We start from the raw sequence: 12,872 nt of genomic DNA on the forward strand, positions 1-12,872 counted from the left end.
ACCACCAGCGGCGCCAAAGAGCCCAGCGGGGCTATGCGGCGCGGCAGAGGCACCATGCATCGTAGAGGGGGACCTGGGTGGGCCGCGCTCCAACGATTCCATGTGACCCGTAGAGGGGGACCCAGCTGGGCCACGCCCTAACGACATCACATGTCCAGGGAGCAAAGGCTCGATTGGCGCCAGGGGCGAACCCTCTGGCGTGTTTATCGCGCACCGCACAAGAAGCAGAGACTGAGAGGATGCCCCAGAAAAGGGAGAGGACCCAAGGGAGGCCTGAAGAGCCTTGGCATATGCCTTTATCTGGGCCCGAGTCGCTCCCACACCCGGAAAAGGTGGATAGAGGGGGGACGACTGTTGGGAGCGCACGTCCGGAATGTTCCAGGAACCAGCACCCTTAACAACAGAAGAAGGAGAGGCCGAAGACCTCGGCAACAAGCACCTTGACTTACCAAGCGTCGAATGACAGCCCTGGACCCTAGAGGGCGAGCGATGGCGGAAACGGACAGTAGAGGGACCGGACGTTATTTTTTGTTCATCTCGCTATGTGAGGCAGACTCCTTAATGGTGGCTATCAGTTTTTAAACAGTCATTGTCGGGACCAGGCATGAGGAAAGGTTTGGAGATTCATCAGCGGGTCGTCACACAATATTAGACCTGGATGTTGTCCTGAACCGGGATGGCCACCCCAATTCCTTGACAGTTTAAAAACCGACATCCCCCGCAAGTATAGAGGTCGAAAAGCATTGGCATTTATCCTGGGGAAGAAGATCGAGAACCGTCTCTACATATAATCAAGTCTATCATGTGATGATACTTGAGAACTTTACATAGGATCTAAACACAAATAATTGGTTAGGTTCAGGTAGAGAAGGAACTATAGGAATGTACCTTCATCCTCACAGGGGTAATACATTGACTGTAGAGAGTTACATTTTTGGACATTGTATAAACTCACTGACTTTAAGAAGCTCTGGAGTCCATTTAAAAAAGCGTTTTAATAATACCATATTTTTTCGTGTCCATGTAGTGTTGGTATTTGTGATGACTTTTTTTATTATTTGTATTGTTTGTTATATATAACTGTATCATTATTTGTACCGCTGACGAAGAGACTGACATAAAATGAAGTATTTAGATGAAAGCAAGCATATAAAACAAGGAACAAGATAAATACTCGAACACACTAGATTCAAGTGTATGTTGTGCTATTTAAATGGATATTTATTGATGGCCATACGGGGTGTTGATAAATGTTTTATTTATTTATTTTATTTATAAACAGTTTTCTATAGCGCGAACTAGACCCCTGGGTATCAGAGCGCTTAACATCATATGGCATAGGATGAAGACAGCAATGTATATAACAAGCAATACAATTGAATACATTATTTGGTAATACTTCAAAACCTAGTGTATAGGTGGAAACAAAGGAAACGATAAAAGACCGCTACAATATTACAAGATACTAGTGCAACTGTTCTGAGGTAGTAGCTGATTGATTTCTCCCATCACCAGGTTCGTTTCTAGCCAACCGCCAGTGTCCTCTTACCGTGGGTCATTTTCTATATATTTCCCGGTTTGTTATCTAATAGATCCTCATTGATGAGTCTCAGATGACGAATTGCCTACCTATGAGAGGTATTTGCTCATGAAAAAGATCTTAGTTTCCTTCTTAAATGATGCAGTGTTCGAAATTTTTCTGATGTTCGCAGGAAGAGAGTTCCAGATTCTGGGGGCTGCACCAGAGAACGCTCTCTCATAGGTTTTTTTTTCTCCTGAAGATAGGAGGTCTCAGCAGTAGAAAATTGGCACTCCGGGCAGGTCTGTTTCCTCCTGAAATTTCTATTTTCTGGGCAAGATATCTCGGTGTGTTGTGATGAATCGCTTTGTGGGTGATGCATGACATTTTTAGCTGTATTCTAGCTTCATAGTGTATTCAGTTTAAAGCTTTCAGGTGAGGGGAGATGTGGTCAAATTTCCTCGATCCTGTAATAAGTCTTGCCACTGCATTGAGGCATGCTATGCTTTAAGGGGAGCTATGGAAATTTTTGGAAGACCTGCTAGCGTTGTGCACCCATATTCAATCTTTGAGATAACCAGTGATTGCACAGCTAGTTTTAGGTTTCTCCGATAAAAATGACTTCATTTTTCTTAGGTAGTTCAGATGAAAGCGTGTGTTTTTTGCCATTACTTTGATGTGGGTTTTCATATCAAGGTGTTCATCCAGTGTGATTCCGAGAGATTTCGCTGACTCAACTAGAGTCGGGGTGCAGTTTAACGCTTTGATCATTTTAGACCATTCCTTCACTTCCACTGGAGTCTTTCGTGGTGCGATGAGTAAGAATTCTGTTTTATTTCCGTTTAGCTTGAGATGATTGCTAGTTAGCCATTTTAGCGTCATTTTGAGGGCCTCATTCATGATGGTTGTGTCTTCCAGTGATGCAATCTTGATGTATATTTGCGTGTCGCCCGCACATATATGGTATGATATTTTAGATTTTCGCAGGATTTCTGTAAGGGGTTCAATATATAAGTTAAACAGTGAAGGAGATAGAGTAGATCCTTGGGGTGCTCCAATTGTGTTTGGGCATGAGGGAGGAGAGATTGGTTTACTAGGAATCTCTGAGTTCTATTCTGTAAGAATGATTCGAACCATTCCAGTACAGTGCCGGAGATTCCCATCCTGTCGTGAAGTCTGTTTAGAAGTTTTTCGTGGTTAACTGTATCAAACGCTGATGACAGATCTAGGAGGATGAGTAGACAAGATTGGTTGTGATCTATTGCTTGAAGTGCATCATCGACTATGTGAAGGACTGCTGTTTCCGTGCTGTGGCCTGTTCTGAATCCCGATTGGCAGTCATCCAATAGAGAGAAGTTGTCAATGTGTAGGCTTAACTGATTCTGTACACATCTCTCTATTAATTTGGTAAGAAGAGGGATGTTGGTCACTGGGCGATAGTCATTTGGATCTGCCGGTTCTGCTGTAGGTTTTTTGATGATCGGGACGAAGATCTTGTCGGGCCTCGCAGAGGGTTGTTGCAGGAGGTTTGCATTCGCGCTCACAGAGGGCCGTCATAACTATTACACAAAGTGCTTGCCACGAACGTGCCTGTACACAGCCAGGAAGAGCCCAAAACGTCAGGATTTCTTCTCTGTAAACAGTGAAGGAGATAGAGTAGATCCTTGGGGTGCTCCAATTGTGTTTGGGCATGAGGGAGAAGAGATTGGTTTACTAAAGCAAGTTTTAACGCCTATAGCTGTAGTTCCTACACCCACAGTCCTCACACAAAAGGCTTTAAATCCTCCAAGTAATCTTGCGAGCTGTGCTGACCAAGGGGTAAATCCATCTAAGGCAGTTCATCAGCCCACCCAAATTAGCAAGAAGGACACCAACAAAGGGGTTAGCACAGTGGTTGCTAGAAACAACCAGGAGGCAGGGGGGATTGTGTACCCAGGTAAAACAGGGAACCAGAGGGTCCGCCATGTTGAACTGCCACCAGAGGCAGTCCCCTATGTGCTGGCAGACAATAAGAGGGAAGGGTTTAGCCAACTAAAAAATAAAACCATACATTGGCTCGGGCAACATAGACCGCTCCCATGTTTCATCAACAATGAGATTGTTCATGTAAGGAGACTCCCCTGGTTGGGGAGCAGAGCAAAGGATATAGAGGGGGATTTAATAATTATAAATTTCAGAGATCCAGGGGCAGTGACACACATCCTCAATTGGATGCCAAGGTCTACTGGTTCACTTATTGTCCCCTGTGATTTAACCTACTTCTATCCTAAAGCCCAGGTGCCTGCAATAACATCCGTTGGGGTACCTTTTGGTCCTTTCAATAACCCTACCGGAATGTTTAAAAATCAACACATGTGGCAGGATCCAAACCCCAAAATGCCAAAAAATACATTTGGATGGAATACTGTACCACATAGGGAGAATAGGAATAACTATAGAGGCATGGATCAATCACAAAGTGTAGGTGGAATGAATCATTTGTTGCCTTTTACCCCTTTTGAAACTTCGAATAGGTTTGAAGCGTTCTCTGGGCTAGATGATTGTGAATGACGGTCGGGCCCCCCTGTTAATAGACCTGAATCGAGGCGAGTGTCTAGCACTGGACCGCCCTCCCCAATTGCCTCTATTTCTGGCCCTATGCAGGAGAATGACACAGCCCTATGTAAATTTCTTAGTTGGAATATAGCGGGCCTAAGAGCCAAAAAGGATGATCCGCTATGGATTCATTTTATTACCTCCTTTGATGTCATAGCTTTACAAGAATCCTGGGAAACCTCATGTGATGTTTGGCTGGATGGTTTTGTTACCTTTTTTGTCCCAGCGATACCCAGCCAAGCTGGGAGAGCTAAGGGGGGCTTAATTTTTCTTTTTTCCCTTAATCTTGCAGGGTCTTTTAAACAGTTAGATTCAGGTTCTCCTAATCTTTTGATTGTAGAATGGACTGTTTCTTCGATCCACTCAATTTTATTACTTAATTTTTATAATTCCTGGGAGAGGGCAATGGATACTGATCACATTGCACACCTAGAGACATTTTTATATAATTTCAGTCTCAATAAGCACACCACATTTGAGCTCATCGTGTTAGGTGATTTTAATACTCATTTATGCAATTTTCCCTGTCACTTGGGCGAACAATTGGGACCAGCAGGAACATCTATACCCCATTTTGAACACACAAAATCTGGTGAGGCCCTGGAAGCTTTAATGGCCAGTTCTAATCTTTATGAACCCCTAAACACAGATGGGAGGGAAAGAGTACCTACTTATAAAGGTTCGCCGCAAGGGTCGATAATGGACTATATATTTGCCACGCCGGTGTTACAATCCAAGGTATCAACCTATAGAACAATTCAGTCACCTTATAGTGATCATAACCCCGTGGCAATGGAGATGAGTTGGGAGGACCTTAAACGAGAGGGGCCGGGCCGCCAACAGGAGCGGGCAATACCTGTGCCCTCTGATCAAGGGAGAAGGCTCAAGTGGGGCAAGGTGATTCCTGATGATTTTATGTCAATTTTATTGCCTAAAATTGAGGGAGAAATAGAGCTATGTTTGGATCAAGAGGCCTCTAACATTTCAATTGTTCAAGCTTTTGAATCCATATGTGCCCAAATTGTGAAGGACCTGACTGTTACACAGACTAAGAAAATACCTAGTATGTTAAAATGGTTTGATGTTGATTGTTCACGGATACATACCCGTTTAATGCATGCACTAAAAGCTATACCAAGGGACAGACTGCTTATTGCCAGCTTGAGGAGGGAATACAAAAAGACTTTAAAGGGGAGAAAAGACGAAATCAAAAGTGAAGCGTAGGATAGACTTCTTTCTGTTGATGTCTTGCGTGACAGCAAAAAATTCTGGGAAATCATTAATCATCCTTTTTTTGCAGACGAATTAAATGTAGCTACTGACTGTGTTATCCCGGACGAGAAGTGGGTTGATCACTTTAAAGATGTCTACGGCGAGAAGAATGGTACAGACCAGCCCTGCCAATTGATAGCTCAGGCCTCCCCCCCGATAGTTTTTTTAGAGGAGGAAGTTTTAAAGGCTATCTTGGAGACTTCCACAAATAAGGCCCCGGGGGCTGATGGTGTACCTGCAGACCTATATAGATACGCCCCGAAAACTTGGTCTCAAATATTAACTAAAGTCTTTAGGGCAGCAAATGATAAGGTGTTTCCAAATACCTGGGCAATGTCCATCATAGTGCCAATTTTTAAAAAAGGAAAACGCGATGACCCGGGGTGTTACAGACCCATTTCCCTGCTTGATTCGGCCATCAAGATTCTGGGCAGAGTTTTATTGGCTAAACTTAGGGAAAATCTGGAGGCCTGCGGAGGGCTTTCAAACATACAATACGGGTTTAGGGAGAAACGAGACACCCTGGACCAATGCTTGAATTTGCACCTTCTAATTGCCAAATATGTGGTGGCCGGGGAGGGTTCCCTTTACTTGGCCTTTATGGACCTCTCCTCGGCTTTCGATTTGATAAATAGGTCCAAACTGTGGTCAATCCTTCTTGAGATGGGGATAGACTCTTCACTGGTTGCTTTTATAGCCTCTTTACACCAGGAGTTATTCGCCAAAGTAAGGGTCACAAATGAGGGGAGATGTACGGGGACTTTCAAGTCAGAGAAAGGGGTCCGACAAGGGTGTATCCTGGCCCCCCTCCTTTTCACCATTTATATAAATGGGTTGGAAAAACAGCTGGAGGAAGGGGGTCCAGATGTGCCGCGTGCGGGAGGGCAGCCGATTCCGGCCCTCCTATACGCAGATGACGCGGTACTGATTGCCCGTACGGGCATCGGTCTACAGACACTATTGGATTGTTTTGGCTCCTTTATGGAAAAACTTGACCTGAAAGTAAACGCAAAAAAATCCCATACTATGATAGTGGGCAAGCAGAGAGGGAAATTAAGATCTAAAACCTTCAAATGTAAGGGGGAGGTGGTTTCCAGGGTCCCGGTTTTTCCCTACTTGGGGGTCCTTTTTGACGAAAGGGGGTCTTGGGCCCCACAGATAAAGGCAAAGAGTTTAGCCTTGGCTCGTTCAACAACTGCCTTGTTGGGCTTCACCAAAGGGTTGGGGGCCAGGCCAATGGAAGCACTTTTGAAGGTTTACAACACCAAATGCATTCCCATTGCCACCTATGGGGCTGCCCTGTGGGGCTATGTCACTCATGAAAAAATCCAAAGGGTAGAAAATAGGTTAATTAGAATATTGCTCTCAGTGCCAAAATCTACCCCTACATTCTCCATTCATGAGGAAGTAGGTCTGGGTTATATTACAGACAAGCTGAACTTGGCACCTCTTTTACTTTGGGCAAGGACATGGCTGAATCCAGAATTAACTTTAAACCATCTTATTCTGGAGGACGTCATGTCTTAGGACCATGCTATGAAAATACCTTGGTTGAAGTTTTTAAAAAACAAATTTTCAGCTTTGGGTAGAGTGGAATGTTTCTTATCTCCTCGCAACATTAAGAGAGAGGACGTAAAGTGGATCAAAGCCCATTTTACAGATAGGGTCCGCCTTAGTAGAGAGGGGAGGGAAATGATGAAACCATCCATAAGAGCTCATGCTATGTTAATCACTACCCTAACTTTCAAACCATACTTGAACTTTGTTACAAGACCCCTTCACAGATTTTTGTTAACAAGATTCAGGTTTAACCTGATCCAATTTTCTCTAGGTTATTACCCTTCATGGAATCATGCGAAAGATGCACCCCCTTGTGATAGCGATAATTTCTCTGAGCAGGATACCATGCATTTTGTGATGTTTTGCAGGTTTTATACTACTGCTAGGAAAAAACATCTATTACCTGTGTTGAGGGAGGCGGGTTTTATTCAAGTTAGAACGGCTTTAATTTACCTCCAGATGTTGGGCAATATTTACATTACTTTTAGTGTGGCCAGTTTCCTAGCAGAAGCTTTTCGTTTTAGAAAAAAACGAGCTCCAATGAACATTTTAATGTAAATAAGGTATCTTTTATTAGTATCAGACACGATGTAGTTTAGTAAATTTTGGGTTTATCCCGCTGCTGTATTAATTATGAAGTGTGATTTTAATGTATATGTATTATATGTGCTTTTTATGGTTTCTTTGAAAATCGAATAAAGCGTGCTTTATTACACAAAGTGCTTGCCACGAACGTGCCCGTACACAGCCAGGAAGAGCCCAAAACGTCAGGATTTCTTCTCTGTAAACAGTGAAGGAGATAGAGTAGATCCTTGGGGTGCTCCAATTGTGTTTGGGCATGAGGGAGAAGAGATTGGTTTACTAGGAATCTCTGAGTTCTATTCTGTAAGAATGATTCAAACCATTCCAGTACAGTGCCCATCCTGTTGTGAAGTCTGTTTAGAAGTTTTTCGTGGTTAACTGTATCAAACGCTGATGACAGATCTAGGAGGATGAGCAGACAAGATTGGTTGTGATCTATTGCTTGAAGTGCATCATCGACTATGTGAAGGACTGCTGTTTCCGTGCTGTGGCCTGTTCTGTGCTGATCTAGCTATGCTGGTTGCAGTTGGCAGTCGCTTTAGCGCGAAGAGTCAGGTTCACTCGAACTTGGCGTTAGCGGTCAGCGACAACTTGCCACGAACGTGCCCGTACACATCCAGGAAGAGCCCAAAACGTCAGGATTTCTTCTTTCTGAGTTAGAGGAGGGCCCTCTGGTGTCAGCCAATGGTCCAGGACATGGGGAGGCACCTCATGGGGATCATGGACTCACTCTTGCTGAGGCCAGCAGAGCTCAGGCAATTCCAGTTGCAGGTCAACTGGGCAGATGCAGGAAGGCCTCAGGAGCTTGGCATGTGCCTGTAGCTCAGAGCAGGACTATTGATGATGATCCCTTGGAAGAGAAAGACTGATACTAGGAGTGCAGCAACATCCCAACAAAACAGGAACAGGCAAAATGTGCCATTTCTTTACCTGCGGCTTAAGGTCAAGGTTGCTGTTCAGGTTAAAAAACAAAAGTCAACTGTTGCCTAAAGGAGCACTATCAGGAGTCAGTCAATGTCATTATCTTAATGGTAATTATAGTAAGGTTATTGATCTGCAGCTGATTGTACTCTTGAAAGCAACTTTCCTAGCATGGAAGCTTGGGTACATCAACTGTCTGTAGGAATAAATGGCACCTTCTGTTGCATACCATTTATTCCACCTGAAAACAAACCATCTGTAGAAGAACTACTAAACAATCATAGATTTTGCTGCTGTAATACTCTTCACATGGATCTACCTTAAATATATACCATCTATTTACCAGTAATACTAAACAAAAAAGTGTCTGTTGAGGATTGACCATGGGCAATGGAACTGTTCTAAACCAGCACTTCAATCCTTACTCTGTTTGTTCAATTGTCAGCTATACTACAAACTAGGATCATACTGCTTCTAAGAGAAAATCGACCAGTGTATTCAATGTTGTTGCCTCTTATTCTTGCCAAAAATACTAACATTCCAAACATGTCTTCCAACTGCTCAGAGGATGGCACAAACAATAATGTACAGCACTAACAAATGTGTTTCATTTTTTTAAGAAGGAAACTCAACATAGTGCATCACTAAACACATTGTTATACCCAATTACCTTTCTGGATTCAGACACTGGATTTTTTTGCGACTTATCATCTTTCAGCAGCTTACAAACTAAGAGCGTGATTTACAGTTTGGCAGACAAGGAACTCCACTGTAAATGCGACCAAGTACCCTATTTGCCAAACTGACAGTCTGCCCATTTTATTTAAAGATGAGTGGACCACCATCCTTTAGTTGATTGCGCCCCCGTTGGCTCCCTCGATGGAAAGCTCCCTCCAACGGCCCTATGGAGTAGAGGTTGATTGGGGTAAAGCCAGCACACCACCCACTCTTTTCAAAGGGCGGGCCTGTTTTTTGTTGGGTTTTTTTCTGCCAGAAAAAACCTGGTGGCGAGTGCCAGTTAAATAATATGGCCCTCGCATCCTGAGATAAAACTTACAAAGTGTGATGCATTGTTAATTATTTGTTTTTCAGTAACAAACCCACTTTGACAGTTTGTTTTTGAAAAACTAATTTTTTTTCAGAAGTCAGTGTATGGGCATCAATCATCGACGGCGGTCATCCACAAAACCTTTTGAAACAGGACAAGAAAAGCTGTGACATAGTGACATAGTACAGATGTCACTGCTGGGCTAGCAGGTATGTCTAAATTTGGTAGACAGTAGGCCATTAAAGTAGCGGACCTAATGTGTCCCCTCCCTGACAGACAAAGCACAGTCTGCAAAACTTCAAATCTGACCTTAAGTTTTAAACTGTGTGGCACGTTCACACTGTGTTTATTATTTTTCACTGGCTGCAAATGGTACTATACTTACACAAAAAGTTAATATTGCTGAAATAGTAAAAGTAGACTTCTTTTTTATGCCTGGAAATAATCCCATAAATGACTGAAAAATCCAGCTATACATTGACAAAATATGTATTTATCAAATCTATACTGAGAATGCATGTCTTATGTTCTTCTATCATAACTACGTACCTGATGTTTCAATCCTGATTAGGTTCCTCGACATTTCATAGTTTCCTGTCATGCTGTCCTCAAATTGTTCACTCGCAACACTATTCTTTAGCATATTAATATTAGGCAAATAATGCTGCTCAGGAAGAGTAACAATGCCTTCTAGGCATCTGTCAACAGTACTTTGTGTATGCCTGGGTTTGCTTCTGAGATGGCGCAGATCCTGCTGTCTGATTCTGTTTGCATTTGCTGTAAATACCTGAGTTATGGGGTCTTCGTTATTAAAAACTTCACAGTCTTCTAACGGTGTAGGCACCTGTTGGTTTGGCCCATCAAGAAGGTCAAATATAGGCGGGATTCTTTCACTTTGGAAACCGTAGAACAAGTCTTCTTCTCTATAGCTGGTTTCCGACTCTTTACCAATGTTCATAACACAAGTTTTATCAACAAAGTTGATACTTCCTGAACTTATTTACAAAAAAGTAAGCAAATAAAATAAGTCTTAATAATATCTTGTGTATGTACTTTACTATCAAGCACCTTATAATACAATTTAGGTTTAAACTCTTCAAAGTATATACTTCAGGGCATTTTTAATTTTTCAAGTTGCATGGCTAAATAAAGATCACAGAAAAAAACAGCATTATTACAACTTCTAGAGTATAAATTGCTACAAATCACAATCAATACATTTCAATTGTGATTTCAAAGCGTTTCAGAAAAACACAAGCGTTTGTTTGCACAGTTTTGCTCCAGCACCTTGTTACTACGTTCAAATTATACAATGACCTCCTTGAACAGTTCATTTGTTTATGGCATGGATTTAAAAAATCAGAGTACATGTGCCAGGAATAGAGGAAGTCCTTTTACGGATGCCTTCTTGCGAAATGAGGTCACTGACTTGGGAAAGAGTGACAAGAAAACTCGTTTTCCAGGGTACATACCAGCCTACATTTAATTTTAGAAATATGAAACAACAGGTAAATGAAAAAAATATATGTTCTACCATGATACTTTCACGTGCAGGTTTGAGTGGTTTAAGGATCAAATGACCAAAACAGTAAAAGTTATCATATTTGGGTACGGTGGATTAGAGATAGTTGTATGTGGAGGAGCACAATTTAGACTCCGGGGCATAGGTAGGTAATCACATTTTGCAATTCTCAAATAGCGATTTTTAAGGAATCGCTATTTGAGAATTGCAAAATGAAATGTAGGTAAAAAAAAAATTACTTTTTTTGCGAATCTCAACAATTCCTTAATTGCAAATAGCAAATTGCGAATCGCAATTAAGGAATGAATTGGGATACTCTCTTAAATTGCGATTTTCTATGAGAAAATTGCAATTTGAGAATCGCAATCCAAGGGTGCCAGGGTGTCCAAAGGACACCTGTTGCACCCCTGGAATGTGCCTGTAAGTATATGTGGCGCACATATATGCCCTAAGGGCATGTCTGTGCGCCACATGGCACTTTGAATAAAAATAAAAAAATAATAATTTTGAAAGGAAATCGCAAAATACCATCTACTTGGAGTAGGGGGTATTTTGCGATTCCTTAAGACATATTAGCAATGTCAAAGGCACTCCTACATAGCATTTAAGGAATCGCAAAATTGCGATTCCTTAAATGCTCGAGCAAAATAAGGAATCGCAATTTTTGCGATTTCTTACTTTGATATGTGGCACCTACATACCAAAAGGTAGTTTGCGATTCGCAAACGCCTACCTACATATGCCCCTATATCCCTTACACGGCATAATTTTGATATATCTACTGTGTGTCTTAATATTAACATATGTGATCATAATAAAAGCATTAATAAAATGAAACTAGTGTGAAACTGAAGCTTTATAAACATGTGCATTAATGTTCAGTTGAACATGAAGATGTATTTTGTAGTCACGCTGCATTTATACTTTAAGTCACATTTGCATATATTCTAAAAGTAATGTTCAAAAGTGTAATCATGTATGCACTTATTCACGTTTGCATTCCCTTGTGAATTATATGTGCACCAGTATAACCATGTATCAAAAGTGCACTTTTAAATGTTAGTTAAAGGTAGTCTGACTAAAGGCCTTGTGATTTAGAAATTTGCTTTGCTTGATTGGCGCTTTTTAGGTCTCGCCTAAGCAGCGTGCATGCGCTGCATAGGAGAGAGACCTTTAGCCATCGACACAGCTTTGAGGGCAAAATCGTGCACGTGTTGCATTGCTTGCAATGGCAGCGCGTGCACTTCTGGCGATTCCCTTGTGGGAGCGTGTGGCGCCATATGGTGGTGCCATATAGTCACAATCAACGCACCTTGCTGCACGCTCCCGCAAGGGAATCGCACAGGCCCGTCTCCTGACGCGCAAAGCGCGCGCTTTTGCTGGTTGCCGTTTTCCTAATGTTTAAGCTAGGCATTTAAAAGTGTATTCGAGGGAGACACTTAGTCCTCGGTAAGACACAGCAAATTAAATCACTCATACCTAGAGATACAGCGAAATCTGCCCAGTGCTGTAACAAGTGGACAATCAGCCTCTGCTGCAGAGTAGACGAATGTCATAACAGTCGTCATTCCCTAATTGTGCTCTCGAAATCCGACAAAAAGGTCTTCTCCCGGCATTCGTAGAGACTCGCAGTCACCAGGGCACCCTGAGCGCTCTCTAAATGTCTGTCTGTGTTCGCTGCCCCTCGCGCCCCCTTCTTCCTCACTCATGCCGGATTGTCTATTTTCTCTGTTCCTCGGCTGATGGAGCCGCTGCTGGCCGTGAAAGGGCTGCTGGGGCAGTCGGACTGCTTAATTACAGCAATGTTCCCTTAAATACAGGCAACTGGGTGTTAAAACGGAGTTCCAATTATT

General features: G+C 42.4%; 1 protein-coding gene across 1 annotated transcript in view; it reads right to left on the bottom strand.

Annotated features, from left to right (window-relative positions):
• REDIC1 (regulator of DNA class I crossover intermediates 1) overlaps nucleotides 1-12,872 on the bottom strand; it is a 753,321-nt gene that overhangs the window by 388,778 nt on the left and 351,671 nt on the right. Inside the window, exon 7 of the mRNA XM_086929839.1 lies at nucleotides 10,047-10,492. Coding sequence (XP_086785965.1) covers nucleotides 10,047-10,492 — 446 coding nt within the window. The remainder of the gene's footprint in view (nucleotides 1-10,046; nucleotides 10,493-12,872) is intronic.

The sequence above is a fragment of the Lissotriton vulgaris genome, chromosome 1_1 (genome assembly GCF_964263255.1).
Source record: "Lissotriton vulgaris chromosome 1_1, aLisVul1.2, whole genome shotgun sequence".
NCBI classification, from domain to species: Eukaryota; Metazoa; Chordata; class Amphibia; order Caudata; family Salamandridae; genus Lissotriton; species Lissotriton vulgaris.